The sequence below is a fragment of the Chiroxiphia lanceolata genome, chromosome 25, assembly GCF_009829145.1.
Source record: "Chiroxiphia lanceolata isolate bChiLan1 chromosome 25, bChiLan1.pri, whole genome shotgun sequence".
Classification (NCBI taxonomy): Eukaryota; Metazoa; Chordata; class Aves; order Passeriformes; family Pipridae; genus Chiroxiphia; species Chiroxiphia lanceolata.
Genome location: NC_045661.1, coordinates 2388269 through 2405126, shown reverse-complemented (window position 1 = coordinate 2405126; position 16858 = coordinate 2388269). Strand labels below are relative to the sequence as shown.

The 16858-nt window shown below is 52.4% G+C and overlaps 1 protein-coding gene across 8 annotated transcripts in view; it reads right to left on the bottom strand.

Moving 5' to 3' along the window:
- Positions 1–99: 99 nt before the first annotated feature.
- RASSF5 (Ras association domain family member 5) overlaps positions 100–16858 on the bottom strand; it is a 28569-nt gene continuing 11810 nt past the window's right edge. For 6 of the 8 annotated variants that reach the window (XM_032710508.1, XM_032710510.1, XM_032710505.1 and 3 more), the window contains 4 exons: positions 6386–6499; positions 4683–4980; positions 4193–4308; positions 100–3121 (listed from right to left, as the gene is read on the bottom strand). In XM_032710508.1, coding sequence (XP_032566399.1) covers positions 2969–3121; positions 4193–4308; positions 4683–4980; positions 6386–6499 — 681 coding nt within the window. In that variant the 3' untranslated portion in view covers positions 100–2968. Of the gene's footprint in view, positions 3122–4192; positions 4309–4682; positions 4981–6385; positions 6500–7634; positions 7810–15060; positions 15401–16858 lie in introns of those variants that run through there. The other 2 variants (XM_032710512.1, XM_032710513.1) reach the window with 2 other exon arrangements.

Below are 16858 nucleotides of genomic sequence, written 5' to 3'. Positions count from 1 at the left end.
AAAATTTAAATTCACTTCTAGGGAGGATTCCTATTTTCCCCTTTAGACTTAATGCATGGAAGTTCCATAGGAGGGCGCCAGAAAAAGAAAGTAAAGAGATTTCTTTAATCACTGACAGTTTTATTATCATTGTCTCTTACACTGTCTGCATATGAACAAGTAGTTTCAGAACCTTCAAAAAAAGCTGAAAGTGAGACATTTTTTAAAAATGCCATAGAATTACTAGGGAGTAGTAAAAATAAATTACAGCATTGCAAAAAATGCATTTCACTTTGCCATAGAAGCTTTGCTATTCCATCCTATACACAGTATTTTACATGTTTTACAGTAGACATGAAAAATAAACTCACACGACCTAGGCAAGACAATTACCAACCAAAGGCACTGCCAACAGTATTTTGCTTAAAGAAGGGGCAAATACTTCTAAAAACAGCTCAGCTGACCTACGAGAATTGGAGTTTCAAGACCCAACAATTCTTCAAACGCCCCTTTATCTTGGGGAAAAAAAAAACCCAAACAAAAGAAAGAGCCCTCCTCTTGGCAGGAGGTTTTCAGCAGCATCCACAGTGATTGCATAAGAAGCCATGCCTTCTACAAACTGTCAAAGACATGCTGGGGGCCAGGGAGGGAGTCACCAAAACTGGTAGAAAAACAACACCACCAACCAAAAAAAAAAAAAAAGAAGAAGAAATCTGCACAACTTTCAGCCAGAAAGAAAAGGGATTTAAAACGGTTTTAAATCCAAGCATGTGGATTTTACTTCTCAGAACCAATGGCAGTTGGTTTTTTTTACAGTGTTTTTTCCCCTGGATGGAACAGAAGTATTTATATGGTGCTTTCAAGACTCGAAGCACTAGATAAAATGTTATTTAAATTGCTTCACGAGTGAATAGTGAAGTAATAAGTCTTCTTGTAACTGGACAAACAGCCCCAGAGCATGGAAATTGCTGCTCTGTGGCTGCCACCACGTTGTTAAAGGTCATTGGGTGTAGAGTACAGTACAGCTGGAGGCCCTTCCTGCCCTGGGAGCAAAACCCTCTCACTACTGACCAAAACAGGAGCTGCAGAAAGTGGCTTTAAGAGATGCAGTTACTCTCAGTTTACTCTCATATGGTTTACAAACAAACATACTCTCTAAATCTGGAAAAAAAACCAAAATCCCAAGCAGTCACCTCTCAGAAAGAAACAAAACAGTTCCTCGTCCCTCTGCAGACAAAAGCAGCCTCATCACACCAGTACTTTGGGTATCTGGGGGGGCAGGAGCGTCGAGGCCTCTTGACAGAAGCCCTTTCCAGGTTCCTCCTTAGCCCAAAATGCAAAGTTTTCACACTTAAGGGAAAAAAAAAAAAGGCACTGAGGTAAATTTTAGACTCCTCCACGTTACCCAATGACCTGTTGCCTCCCCTCCCACTTGATGCAGGTGGGATCAGAGCAGCCCACGAGCTCAAAGGGACACTTTGAGCCTTTCCCGTGCTCCATCCCAATCCAGCAGCACTAACATTCCCTTTTCCCTGCGCCTTGTTGGGGTGTCCTGTGTAAACAGAGGCAGGGCTGGCCCTGGCTGTGTGCAACGTGCTCGGTAGGAAGCACAGAGTAAACGTGGGGCCCATCCTGTCCCACTGGAATCCCTGGAGCCTCCCCTGGTGCCCGGCCCTGGCACCGGCACCGGCAGGACTCTGGTCAGAGTGAGGGCAGGAGCTGAGGCTCCAGCCCGAGGAGTTTTCTGAGGGATGCTCAGCATGTGCATCCAGTGGGAGCCCTGAGATAGGGAGAGAGACCTGCTGTCCTCTCCTAACTCCACGGAGAGAGCAGGACCTGGGAACCTCCCTGGGTGAGCACCGGCTGAGAACAGGACCCAGAGTGGCACAGGGATGGGGTGTCATGGACAGCAGTGCAAGGAGGGGGTGGCAGGAGGAAGGACAGGATGGGGGGGGAGCAGAAAGCATCCAAGGTCAATAATTCCCTTGCTCCTGGTCTTAAGGCTTTCTCACGTGCTCCTGGTGCCACCTCCACACCCCAGCCCTGGTTGGAGCTGCTCCCCCTCGGTGCCAGAGCTGCTCACAGCTCAAAAGCAGTCTGATTTGTGAAGGGGTTTTGAGCTTTCCTGGGTTAGTCTGTTGGAGATGTATTGCTAAACATTCAATACTGAGCCATCAGCCTATGCCCCAGCCGTCATCTTTACACTTTTCAAACAGAATTTCCTAAAACATAGGTGCCAATTCCTACAGAGCAGGAAACTCATAAAACACTGGCTTAACTCAGCTAAGCATCAGGGGTATTTGCTTTAACTCACCTTTGCAAAAGTAGAAGTCAAACAGAACCAAAACTAACGACTTTTCCTAGAATTAATATTACCAAGTTTCAATAATACTTATCAACAGCCTGTTTGGGTGTTGCAGCTGCCTTGGTGTCATAACTTGGCACTTCCCTGGCTACCTTAGCCCTGAACAAGTCCGTCCAGCACTGGTTACAGCTGCAACACCCACGTGGTTTGGTGCAACAACCTCCTCCCCTTTCTCTGCTGCTTCCTGTGCTCTCCTTGCAAAACCAGAACTGGGCCACGTGGGCTGGAGCACCTCTGAACAGGAACGAGCCAAGCTGAGGGAGGAGCACGAACAGCAAGTGTTGCCCTGCTCAAAACATTTGGCCAGGAGATGTTCCTGTCGGGTTTAACAGGGAGGATTTTCCACGGAGCCTCTCCATCGGATGGTGCAGCTGAAAAGCCAACCAGCAGCTGTGTTTGGTTTGCTGACCTGTTTTAGAACAGGCTTCCCGTTCTTGGACTGGCTCTGGTCCTGGGATAGAGAGGTTTCAGAAGAAGAAAATGCAATAGGATCATTTTAGGGGTGCTGGGAGCCAAGTCCTTAATGGAAGGATGAAGAAGGAGAGTGACTAAGGTGTCCTGAGAAGTGTCTTTTCATTCAAAAACAGTATCTAGCTTAGTCCGATGCCTGGTGCCTCCTGAAGGTTATCCAGGTTTGCCTCTGGCTTCTTTCAAGGTCTGTTGAAGTCTCTGTTTAAACCTCTCGTACTTCCTGTGCACTTGCTGGATTTTGTCCTTTTCTTCTTTGTCCAGGATCATCAGGAAGTTCTGAAGCTCTGGGATGGAGAAGGCATCCCACTGCAAAACCAGCAGAAACAAAGTGAGCACACCCTGTTCACCTTATGGGTTTGGTGGGTTATTTTCCCCCCTCAACCTGTGAAGTGGAACAATAAAAGATATTTAACCATATCTGATCTCCAGGGAGCTTAACCTCATATTGTGAGAGAGATGGGATAAGGGGCTACAGCAGGAAGGACCATCCCAGTCCTGAGCCCCTGAGACTGTAGAAGCAATAAAAATCATCTTTACTCAGGTGAATTAAAGCTCCCATTGCAGGAGATGCCACAATTCCCTAAGGAACTGAAATCCATGCAGGAGTACTGGATGTGACATCCACCCACACTTGTTGGTACAAGGGGAGCGAGGTCCCAGTGGTGACTCTGCCCAGAGGAGCCAATTCTCTTGATTTTATTGCAGTTATCCAAACTGTTTGAGCCTCAGTAAAGCCCTTGGCACACACAGGCTGCTCAGCTGTCACCTGACAGCAAGGGACAGGCAGGACACAGGCTGATGACTCTGATCACTTAATAAATACTGCTGTGTGCCTGCTCAGCACTGCCACAGGAATCCAGCATTCCCATGGCATCCTTCCCAACCCCAGTCCTGCTCCTCTGTCAGCACAGCACGTCCCAGCCACCCCACAGCACATGAAGAAGAATCCCACAGGATGCAGCAGCTCCCAACATTTCCCTTCACTGTGGTGAGGAGCAAGATTGCAACCAAAAACTGATGTGAATTTGTTACCTGAGCGTCCCTGGCTTCCACTTAAACACGTGGATTATTTATGACAGTGTTCAGCTAATCTAATTAGTGAGGATTAACTCAGGGGTGGCACTGCTGGGTTCCACAAACAGATTATGGGGTGGCCATCAAAACTGGCCTCGGCATTCTCGCAGCTCGAGTTTAAATTGTTTTAAAAATCCAGATAATTTAGGAGCAACAGACGGCCAATCCAGCCCCAAATAAAAGGAAACAGCCTTTCTGGTGTGGCACCACTTCACCCGTGCTGCCTCTGCCATGCACCTCCCAGCTCTGCCACGTGCTCCAAAATGTTCATGTGAAAACCAAGGCAAAGAGGCCCCCACATACCTCAACTTCCCCTGTTTCGTTTTCCTTCAGCACAAAACTCAGCACATCCGTGTCAGGGCCTGCCAGCAGCCGGAGGTACAGAGGGTACTCGGTGAGAGGGAGCTTCTGGAAGAGCACTGCAAGGGCACAGCAAACACCCACAGTGAGGTCGTGGCTGCCAGGGTATGGGAAAGCTCAGGAGCTCAAGTGGAGAGTGTAAAAGGGGTTCATGCTGCTCAGGATCATGGGGGAAGGGGCTGAGTCTCTAACACAGGTCCATAATGATCTTTATAAGGAGGTTTCAGCTTCTTTTGAAAACATAATTCCCCCGTTAACTTAAGCAGCATCCCCTCCTGGGGAGCTCTGTCCATTTAATCACCTGGATTTAGACTTTGCCTGCCTGACACCCCACTGGCTCCTACAGGACTTTGGGTGCATTTCTGCAACACAAAAGAGAAGCAAAACCCACCAGCCACAGCCAAGCTGGCGGGGTCCGAGCGCCCGAACTCACCTTGCCCGTCCTTCCGCATCTCCTTGAAAAGTGCAAACTTCTGGGGATTATCCACCACCATGAACTTCTTCAGCAGCCCCTGGATCACCTCGCTCACCGTGGTCGTGCTGCTGATGTGGAGCTGCTTGATGGCGTCCAGGGGCAGGTAGAAGGAGGTCCTCTTGTCCGTCATGTCAGCCAGGTTCACCTCCTTGAGGGCATCGTAGATGGACTGGGGCCGGATCCCGGCCGGCACCGTCACGGGCCGGCGCAGCTTCAAGTGCACTTTGATGAAACCTGTGTACGTCCCATCCTCGTTCTGAAGCACAGGAGAGGTGGGTCAGGCTCCGGGGAGCCTTTCCAGTCCTTCCTCAGCCCCTCAGACCTTTCTGGTCTGCACCCCCACCCTCCTCGGTGCCGCTGGGGTTTGGGGGTTTCTTATTAATCATGTAAAAAGTAACCGGTAATTTCGGGTCAGTCACAGATTTTCTCCTGTTCCTTCCCCTCAGCAATGACTCAGCCCTTCCCCTGTGTGATCTTGGTTTACTTCAAACCAGCACTGCTACGAGTCAGTTATGGAAACCATTGCATGGAATTTGTAGCTGCATTTAAGTGAGGATTTGAAACCCCTGGGGAGGGCTGTGCCCTCGTGTTCAGCAGGATCTCCCAACCACATTCCTCATGTTTTATGCTGGGCTTAGGGGGTTCTCACATCACCATGTCACCAATCACCACTGGAGATCAGCCTGTCTCCTCACAGGTCCCTTACCCCACCCTCAGCTCTGTAAAAATGCAGAAATCAGGAGACAAGCCTGGTTCTGCACAGTCCATCCGTGGGTGCCAGGCAGGAACCAGCTGGGTTCCTGCTGTGGTCCCACCACCAGCAGCTGAGTCCCAGGGCCAGATCAACTCCCAACACTGGGTTTTTGCTAAACTCCAGCAAAGCAACTCAAGACTAAACATTTGGGTCCCAGCTGACTCCTGTAAGTCAAGGGGTGATCAAGATCAATGAGATGAAATTCCAGCAGAGTTACTGTGCAGCCTCCACTGAGGCAACTGTTGTAACAGCTACTGTTCTAAATAAATTTCAGGTTTATTTTCAGATGACGTCAAGAACCAGGGAGTTACATAGCTGCTATTCTTGGAAGGTCTAGAATTTAATTATTTTACTCTTTAAGAAGCTCTGTCCCCTCTCTGTAAGATCCTGTGAAGTTTGTACCTTTGTGTTGTTACTCCAGTGTGCAAAAGAGGGGATTTCCTTGTTTCCTCACCACATATCATCAAGGCTTTACTTAAAGATGGCAATAAGCAAGTTTGCAATAAAAGCTTCAAAACACAAAGCTTCTTAGACCTCTGTTTAAGCAAGTCTGGCAGTGGAGAGGGGAGAAGCACCTCTTTCTAGAAAGATTTTTGTGCTTTTAAATACTCCTTACGTTTCTGAACTGCAGCGTCACAGCCCCAGTTCCAGCCTGACTCATCCCCGCCAGAACAACGTGGGCTCATCTATTTGTGGCAAGTCATTGCCAGCACAGGCTGGCCAGAGATTACTGTGCCAGCCTGAAGGGATGGAGGTAGGGAAGGGTTATCTGCAGTGCTGGTCACTAGGGGAAGCCAAGCGGGATGAAAAGCAGCTCAACAGCCACAAGCCCTGTTGCCCCAGTGACACCTGGCTCAGCTCACAGCACCAGCCCCTGTGGATGAGACAAAACCAGCCCAGTACTTACCAGCTTCATCAACAGGCAGTTTGTGACCTTGGCATTGTACTTCTCAATCCTCTGTTTGATCTCCTGGATGGTTGGAGGCTCGGGCTTTTCTTCTTCTACTGTTTGTGTCACATTCTGCAATCAGAAGAGAGGGGCTTGAGCTGCTTTGTGTGTTGGGTAACACTCCACCTGCTCAGCTCTGCTTTTCCTTGGGAAAGCAGGAGCAGACCCTGCACAGATCCTGAGCTCGCAGTGATGATGCAGGTGGGGATGGTCCCTGCAGCCAGGAGGCCAAATGTGCAGGGTGCCACACCCCTGCCCCCAAACCACCCCTGTACCCCAGGAACAGGCAGTGGAGGGCAACACAAAACCCGCCAGTTAGTGACACAAAGCAGTAAAACACCCCAGCACAAACCAGGGCAAAAAATCCAGCCTTTAAAACTCACTTTCAAAGCAAAGCCACCTGCACCTGCGAGCACTCAGTTACTTCTTGTGATGCAGTTTGGGAAAAAAAATCACGTCCCATTTCCAATATTCATGGCTCTGCCTCCCCCAAAACCCAGGGTGCTCATCAAGCAGCTCCCGGCGGGTTCACCCAGGCAGAACCTGAAGTTAAATCTCTCACTGCTCCTGTCCAAAGCTGTGGAAATTATAGCTCAGAGCAATAATACCACACAGGCAGCAAGACTGCTGCATGACTAATAAATCAGTCACTGCAAAGCCAGTCAGAGCATCCCCAGCCCGTGTCAGAGACCGTCTGCCCACACGTGGGTTCACAGGGAGGGTGACGGCGGCCGCTGCTCGCCTGGGTTTGGGGGAATTTCCTCTTGGGAGGCAAAACCAACAGATCTGGCATGTAGGTGGGCTTCATCTGAAGGCCACCCATGGAAATGTCACTGATGAATAATCACAGAATCGTCAAGGTTTGAAAAGACCTCTAAGAGCGAGTCCAGCTGTTGGCACAGCGCTGCCGTGCTCACCACTAAACCACATCCACAGGCCTTCTGAACACCTCCAGGGATGGTGATTCCACCACCTCCCTGGGCAGCCTGTTCCAATGCCTGACCACCCTTTCAGTGAAGGATTTTTTTCCTAATATCCACTCTAAACCTCCCCTGGTTTCCCTCCAGCCAGGAGAGCAGGTCTCCTCTCAAGCCCCGCCTGCTTTATCTGCTAAATCTGCTGCAAACAAGCCCGTGTGTGCGTCTTGGGCAATGCTCAGTGGGCTGGATCTCCCAGCACAGAGCTCTGCTGCCTTCCCAGAACTCACCACCTTCCCTGGAGACAGCCTGTGAATGCATTTTGCCAGCACTGCCTGGAACTATGCTCAGCGCTCCCAGATTTTCTGTGGGCTTGCTCAGAAGTTGGCATTAGCAGAGAGCAGAAAGCGTGAAGGGATGTGCCATCAAGGCCAGGAAGGCTCAGAATAAAAACTGCAACCTTTGACAATGAAAAGAAAGGGGGAAAAAGGCAGCTTTGGGAACAAAGCTTGTCTCTTCCCAGGCAGCTCCAGAGCACACAAGACAAGGACGCAGCAAGCTGTAAATAAGCCAGTATTGCCCAAGGCTACCCATGATATTTCTTTTAGGAGGAGAATCAAGCACAGGACAAACTGAGAGACCCTGGTTGCAATCTGGAGAGACAGCTGCAGTCCTGGGACTCGAGAGCCCCAAATTCATTCAAGCAAACCCCGAGTGACAGGTTCACAAACTTCACAATTTCCGCTCGAGACGAACAAACAGCACGAGATCTCTCGAAACACCGACCTGGAGCAGCAACCCCAGGGAGAACACTGACACTGTGCTGCAGTCTCCTCATCCAGTGCCTTCCTTGGGGCTCCAAGAGAGCTGGAAAGGGACTTTGGACACAGGCATGGAGTGACAGGACAAGGGGTGATGGCTTTAAAAGGGGAGATTTAGATGGGATATTAGGAAGGAATTTTTCCCTGGGAGGGTGGGGAGGCCCTGGCACAGGTTGCCCAGAGAAGCTGTGGCTGCCCCATCCCTGGAAGTGTCCAAGGCCAGTTTGGAGCAACCTGGGCTAGTGGAAGGTGTCCCTGCCCAGGGCAGGGGATGAAACAGGATGAGCTTTAGGGTCCCTTCCTACCCAAACCAGTCTGTGCTTCTAGGAAAATAAATGACAAGTATTCCTGGGGTATTTAAGAATCTCACATAAACATCCACTGATCATTATGGCAATTTCCACTCCACGATTTGCCAAATACACAATTTGTGATACATCAAATGCAGCAACTCTTATGTGGCTGCACACAGGTGCTGGGCTGGCAGGGGAGCCTTTAAAAAAACAATGCCAAGGGTTGAGATTTTCAAAAGTAGGAAAAAATAAAGAGAAAAGCAAACAAACAAAAACAACCCCTTCCCTTTACGTTAACAGAGGAGGAGCTGTCAGAAACCCTGCACTTCCTCATGTCACCCATTTCACAGCACTGAGACAGGCACAGCCTCCCCAGGACTGACCCCCACCCCAATCACACAGGGAGAGAGCCCAGGGGACCCCCAGGACCATCCCCTCTTCCATGCACAGAGGGTTGTAGCTGCACAGCAGAGCTGAGGGCTGAGGCTGTGCACGTTCACCACACGTCACCCGTGGCACAAACACATCCATCCACCCATCCATCCACCCAGACACACGTGGAAAAAGCAAACACAGCAGCTCAGCCTGTCCCTGTCACTGCCTCTTCCCCTCCTGGGATGTTTCCAGCTGAGGGACACAACGTGTGCCAGCAATTAAGAGCCCTGGGAGCAGCTCGTGTGCCGATGCCGCCCGGTTTCCATGGAGGACACACGGAGCACCCGGGAACACGTGAGCCTGGAGCAGTGCTGGGCCCCAGGGATCCACAGCAGGCACAAGGCAGGTGGTGTGGCTGTGGGTTCCAAGAACAGCAGGAGGAAGCCTGGCTCGGGGCACGTCACAGGTCTCACACCATGTCACCACACGACTGCTTCAATAAACCACTGCCCAGCCTCGGGCAGTCCTGCCTTCCCCAGGCAGGGCAGATCAGATGGACCTGCTGCTCTCATGGCTTGCTCAGCCCCCTGCCAGCTCACCTTCCTCCTGCACCCTCCCGCTGAAGGGAGAGGAAGGTTTAACAATCTCCTTCCGTGCAGCCACCCCGGCACAGGCACAGGGGTGCAAGTCTGGGTGCAAGTCAGGGCACACGCTCCATCCATGGCCAAGCAACGAGGTCATGGGAGAAAAGCTGTCCCACAGGATCCAGAGTGGGGCTATCCCAGCTCCAGCAGCTATTTAGGGAGCTCTGTGGGACTATAAAGGACACTGGGGGTCCAAGGGCTCAACCTTTCAGTGATGCTCAGTCCTGGCTGTGCCATGAACCCCAGCAGGGACCACCCATCCACGCCAAGCCTGCACTCCCCACAGCTGGAGACTGTTTTTCTGTCCTACAGAGCAAAACCCGCCTGTGAGTGGGACCCAAAGCAGCCCAGCAGCACCAGCCCCACAGTGGGGGAGCCCTGGGAAGGGGCCTGGGAGGAGAAGTGCTGCTCCTTCCTCCCGTGTGATCAGATCAGCCACTTCTTTGCTCTTCACAAATCCACCCCGACCTCCGGTTGTGCAAAGTTTCTGGTGCAGAATCTGCAATTCTGGCTAAAGGAAGAAAAAACCAGAAGCTTCAACCATAAACCGTTGCCACATTTCCTGTTGCACCGGGACGGGAGGAAACGAGCTGTGAACAAAACAACAGCTCTGGCACCTCTGCCTGCACCTGAGCCCGGGCAGGCACTGCAGCTTTCCTGGCTGGAAAACAGGCAAGAGCAACCCCAGCCATCCTTGGGGATCACCTCGTGGCCTCACAACAGGACACCCACGTGCCAGCCTGCACAACCAGCACGTTCCATCGTGCCACCCTCCTGTGTGACCGGCAGGAAAGCGACGGCAAGGCTGGAGCTGCCAGGGTGATTCCACACCTGCTCCATTAAAAACTTGATGCAGAACATGGCATGGCTGTGGATGCCAGAGGTTAAACAGGCTGTCAGCTCGCTGGCAGTGTTTAAACTCAGCTGGTGAGGGGTTTGCCAGCCTGTGTGACACTGCCATAAAAGAACTCACAGAGCTGCAGCGACACAGGCACCCACAGACTGCACAGGACCCTGCCCACGTCCTCCCCCTGCACACAGGCTCCCTTCCATACCCTGCATTATCCCTCTGTTGTAAGAAAGACCAGCTGCAAGAAATGACTCGAGCCTCATCTGGCACTTGGGCTAAAGCTCAGTGGGATAAAGGCTGCCCAGCTCCTGGTGCACAAAGCCCATGGCCCGGGGCTCGGGCAGCCACTGTCCCCACGAGCTCCCCACACCAACCCCCTCTTTGCAACCCACCACTCAGCTAATGAGCCGTGAGCTTGTGACAGGCTGTTATGGAAAACCCACAGGCCCTGGTGATTGTGGTGACACGCTCTCAAAAGAATTCTGAGCCAAGAGAGGCAACAACGAAGCCTCTGTGACAGATATTTCCATTTATCGGTTTGAGAGGAGAAACACACTCCCCATCCAGTCAAAGGGCATCCTTCCTACAGCCTCTCACCTACCCAAAGTCAACCCCCAACTTAAAAACCTTTTTAAAGCAAGCAAAGGCAGCAGCTCTGCACCATGTTGGGAATAACAGCTCTAGGTGGGACCCAGGAGCTTTCTGGTGCCACTTCAGCAGTGTGGGTGGATGGTGCCCTCTCCCATGGCTCCACCACAGCCCCAGCTGGCACAAAGGAGCCGTGGTTACAATTTGGATGCACAGCCCAAGAGGTGGAAGACCAGCAGTTCATTATGTTGGTCTTTGCCATGAGCTTCACCACCAAACCAGACATGGAAAGGCACAGTAGGTAGAAAGTCTGATTGTGTCCTTCCCTGGGACACTCCTGCTGCTTCCCTGCAGCCCCAAACCAGCCTCAGGGACACCATCCCTGCCCCCTCACTCCCAGTCAATTCTCCTCACCAGCTATTTAGTTAATGAATTTGAAGAGCAGAACAGTGGAGATGGATCTGGCCCAACATCACCACATTCCTGGCATCGACAGTCTTATCTGGAGGTGGGAGTGGCCAAGTCCTCCCTGGTGTGCTCAGGCACAGCTCCATCACCATTTACATCAGCCACGCTGGGACAACTTGCACTCCCAAAAACACAGCCCAAGCTCTCCCTTTGGCTTCTGTGTTCAGACAGCAAGAGTATTTCAAAGATCTCTTCTGAAAGGATTATACAACTCAGGGCATCAACCCTCAGTTCTCCTGCTTATTATGGAAAGATTTGTCCTAAAATATGAGAAAGCAAAGCCTGGAGAGCACGTCTGGGCCACAGTTCAGAGAAGCATCACCAGCTCACATCCTGTGCCCACTATCACACCACAGCACAAAGGACTGGAAATAGAAGTGAATGCTTCAAATCTGAGCCAGAAACAGGAGAAGCAGCAGCTCAGAACTGTAAATCCAGCTGCAGCAGGGAGTGGTGGCAGCTTGGGGATGTCAGGGCCAAGGCAGTCACCAGAGCTGGGATCTCTCTGCTCTCCCAGAGCTCTCCATCACTGCTCAACACCCAACACTTCCCCTTCACCACCCACTCCCACGGTTCACAGCGCTGTGCTGGGAAAGGATCCACTGCTCCACCACAGACAGGCAGGGGAGAGAATCACACAACAGATTTAGACCAAAAATCACCCCAAAAAAACCCTAAATACCCCCAGCAATTCACTCCCTTTGAGAAATTCAGATGAGAGGCTGAGGTTTGCTTTGGGGTTCAGAGGAAAAGGCAGAAGATAAGAGAGCTGTGCATTTCTAGAGGAGGGGAGAGGGATGGTTGCTGCATTTCAGAGAGGTTAGAGCAAGTAAAGATGGGCTCAGTGTTTTGATTGCCATGGAGATTTCACTTAGAAACCGTTTTTCCTGCCACATCTCTGCTCAGCAGTGAGAGCTGAGAAGGTCCTCACGAGGAGCTGCATCTCAGGGGGGGTCTGGGCTGGACAGGACACAACCACACCAGTGTCTGTGTGCACAGAGACCCTGGCCCAGAGGGTGGATCAGAGGGATCTGCTGATCCTCAGGAGCAGACCCTGGGAACTGGTCACAGCCTTGCAGGGCCAAAAAAGCTTCTTCCCCCCCTCTGTCCCCAAAGAGGTGCCCCAGGGCCACCCCTGCAGGAAGACTGTACCTGCCTCCCCTCTGGGAATCACTCTGTGCTCTGCAGGACAGAGACAAGGGGACAAAGAGAGGACCCTGAACTAGTCCCTGGGCTCTGGCTCCTCTGCAATGCCCACTTTGCACCCCCACAAACCATCTCATCCAGCCCCTGCTCAGCTTCTGTCCCTCCTGTGTTTTCTGTTCCTGGACAGACACTTGCCCCTCTCTCTCCCTGTCTGAGCCAGCTCTCCCAGCAGCCACTGATGCAGGACTCCAAGAGCAATTTTGCAGAGTTTTAAGCAATCAGGCTTCAGGCAGAAGCCACTGAAGCCATTCAGCTGGAGAGGCCTGAAAATGCCAAGTAATGGATCTCCAGGGATGAGGTCACATGTGAGATCTAAAACGGTTCTTTGCTAATGAAGAGTGATTGCAGTGATGGTTCTGAAAATAAAAAGGAATTACAGCAATCCTGGAAAGAGGCTCTTCAGGTTAATACAGTTATTTCAATCAGAAAAATCATTTCTGTAATCATAGAGAACAAATTCCACTCAAATTTCACTGTTTTAAGTGACTGGAGACCTGTATGTCTCCTCCTACCCCCCACATTTCCTCCACAGAGATGTTTCCTATGTCTTTCAAGACCTGTATCCCTAAGTTATCCATATTTAGCTTCTTCCTGCCCAGTGCAGGGCATGCCCACAGGTTGATGGGTGCCACACTGTGCATCCTGGATTCAGGAATCATTCCTGGGCATCTAAAGATGGACAAACATCACCATTCCCAAACACACCCCTCAGGTTAACTCATTTTTGGGTCTAGGCTGATGTTCTCTGGTCGTGGCCAGGAGCAGGGACCATACTTGGGGAAAAACAAAGTTGTTGCCACAAGCAGCTCTTGTATTAGTGGGAAGGTTCCACATCCAATAATATCACTTAATTAAGGTGCCAAGGTGAAAAGGGGAGACAGGGAGTGAGCAATATGAGATGTCCACCACCTCCTCCTCCTCCTTCTGCATGACCTGCACCACCACTGACCCCCAGGATGCCACGAACCCCCCAAAACCTTCCTCCCCTGAGCCCTGACAGTGGTTTCCACCTCCATCCAGCCTGAGACACACGAGGACCCATCCCCACACGTTACACAACATCAGTTGGTTTTAAGCAGCACATTTTGTGTGGGTTTTTTTTTTTTTTTTCCTTTCCACTCACAGGAACCATTTCCTCCCCATAACACCAAACCCCCAAAAGGCTCCATCTTCTCTGGCAGCTCTGCCACCCACACTGGTCACATCCAGGCAAGGAGCTGGGAAAAAGGGGCTGCAGCAGCTCCAAATCCCTCTGTGAGGGAGAGCTCCTGAGCACCAACAGCACCAGGCTGGTTTCCAAAAGGTACCCAAGGATCTGCAGCGCTCTGGCTCAAACAGAGCAGCACCAACACCCCGATCTCTTACGTCTCCTACACAGATGAATCATCAAATGACATTTAAAAACCAACAGCAAGTGTCGGTTAATCATAGTGAAAGGGAGCTGCTGGCCAGCAGGGAATATCCCACCTTAAACCCAAGGGAGTGTTTCCTCAGAGAAATTAAAATTCCCAGCAGACTGAAGCTCTCCCCCAGAGCAGCCCCACCTTCCCAGGGAGAGCAGGGGAGAGCTCTTGGGCTGCAGGAGGATGAGCCCCAAAGCACCTCCTCAGGATTGCTGCTCTGCAGCCTCAGGTGCAAATGCAGCAGAGCCTGAACAGGAGTGTGCCAGTGCTAATGGTTTACAGGGGATTTTTAAGTGAAAAAAGCTGCTCCCTGGGCCAGATTTGACCTCTGGGTGCTGCAGGGCTCTCGTTGTGCTGTGAAACCCCCACTTCCGCAGCAGCACCTTCTCCTTTTGTGCTCAGCCCCGGTTGGGGCCCCAAAGTTTATGACAGGGATTTTTAATTTTATTTAAATAAACGCTTAAAACCCACGAAGCAGCCCTGCCAATGTTACTGAGGCAGAAATCTCACCCTGGGGTGAAACACTGCCCAGCCAAACCCTCTCCTCCTTCTCCAAGGCCGGTGCACATGGCCCAAGGCGCCCAGAGAAGGATCACATTCATCACTGTGTTAATAAGCTCACGGATTAATTTAGCCCTGAACTTTCCCATCTCCCCCACCCGCAATTTTTCAGCAGTGCTGCAGATTTTGCGAGGCCAAACCACAGGTCCCTGGCCGGGAGCCTGACCCGTGGATGACAGCTGGCAGGGTTGCTACAGGATTTCACCTACCGCTCAAAAAAAAAAAAAAAAAAAATCACATTTAGAGTCGGCTCCTCCAGCGTGAATCCCCCCCGGGGAAGGGGGAAACCCGGCGTGTAAAGGTTGAGATGGCCGAGGAAAACCTGCAGCAGCGCAGACCCCCCTGCACAGGAGAGGGAAGAGCCCTCCGGCAGCTCTGCCCTGAGTCCAGCACGAGCTCATTTTGGCAGCACCCGCAGCCAAACGTGCGGGAACAACCGACATCCCCCCTCCTCCGGTGTCCCCCCCTTCCCCAGCGCATCCCTCCTCACTAGTTCGGAGCCGTTACCTTGGCAGGGACCTTGCTCTGCGCGCTGCGGAAAAAAGAGGTTTTTGCCGTGAAAAAGCAATCCTCGAGGTCTTCATCCAAGCTGCAGTACCCGCTGCTCATGCTGCTGCCGATGGTCATCGAAGCCCGGCAGAGGCGAGAGGCTGAGGGCGCGCGGGGGTCGCCGGGGGGCTCGGGGGGCCGGCGACCATCGGGGTCCCCGCTGCGAGCCCGCGCTCACATCCTCGGCTCGCCGGCGCTTATCTGCGGCAGCAGCTCCTTCTGCTCATCCTCCGGAGCCAGCCGAGCTACTCCTCTCTAACAGGCAGCCGTGCCGGGTAACCCTTCCCTTCCCTCTCCTCCTCCACCCGCCTCCCTGCGCAGCGGCGCCGGGGCAGCATGGAAGGGGCAGAGCCGCGGGGTCGCTCCCGCTGCCGGAGCCCAGCCCGGCGGGTCCCGCGGGTGCCCGCGCAGCATCGCCCTCGCCTTCGCCTCCCCTTCCTGCCCTCGCCTCGCTCGGCGCGGCCCCGGCCACTTCCTCTTGCAGAATTTCTCACCCCGCTCGCAGCCGAGGTGCTGGGCACTGCCAGCCCCCCCCCCGGGGACCCCCGGCACCACCTTGGTGACCCAAAACACATCGCCAGGGAGGGCTGGATGCTGCTCCGTCCCTGTCAGCTGCCGGGGCATCGCCCGGTTTGGGGAATCAAGGCCAGGCTGGACCAAAAGGTGGTATGGAAAGCGGGGGGGGGCTGGTGAAGATGCAGCCTGAGACCCTCCTCGGGGTCCCAGAGACCCCTGGCCATCACAGTGCAGGAGGCACTGGGTGCCCCTCTGCTCTGCAGATAATTTTAGAGCAGCAGGAGCAATTTCAGCAGCACTGGCACCCAGATGAGGCAGCTTCAACTGCAGCCCAGGAAAAAGCCTTTCAGCTCCTGGGTCCTGCTTGCAAGAAGCTCCAGGCTCATGAAAATACTGTGTTGGCCTTGGAAAGAGGCTCAGAACAAGAGCATCATCCCTGCTCCCCTCTCCCCCCCAGCCCTGCAGGGACCCAGCTCAGCACTGACCCACCCCAGCACTGCCTGCTCCATCCCCTCCAGAGCTGCCACCATCCCATCAATACCCTGTGATTTACCCAGCAGCTTTTAAAGCAGCTGTGACCTTCCTGCTTGGTGAAGATCACAGGTATTTCTGGAGCCAGGCAGGGGAAGAGCTCTGCTCCCCACAGGCTTTTCCTCCTCCCTCAGTGGGGGATCCCGTGAGGGGCTGTACATCCATGGGGAGCACATCCCAGCACATCCACAGCCACCTGAAAACACATATTTGTGAGCAAGTAGAGGGGACTGAAGAAAAGCCTGCCATGCTGTGTTATGAAAGACCCTGCTTAGGCAATGCAGTATTAATGTACGTGCTAAGAATTCTTCACCACACTTCAGAAAAGGAGGAGGGAACGAGGCCTGAGAGCACAGAAAGGTTTGGTTTGGAAGGGACCTTAAAGTTCATATCATTCCACCCCCTGCCATGGGCAGGGACACCTTCCACTAGCCCAGGCTCCTCTGAGCCCTGGCCTTGAACACTTCCAGGGATGAGGAATCCACAACTTCTGGGCAACCTGTGTCATTGCTTCACCACCCTCACAGGGAAGAATTCCTTCCCAGCACCTGAGCTAAACTTGCTCCTCCAATTGGTCCAAAAGGGCTCCATCCAAGCCCTTCACAGCCACCACCCTGCACAAAAACCTCTTCCCCTCTTGACAGGCTGCAGATGGAGCTCCAAATCTGTATCTGTCAGTTGAAGGACTTAAATTACTCCGTGCCCCACT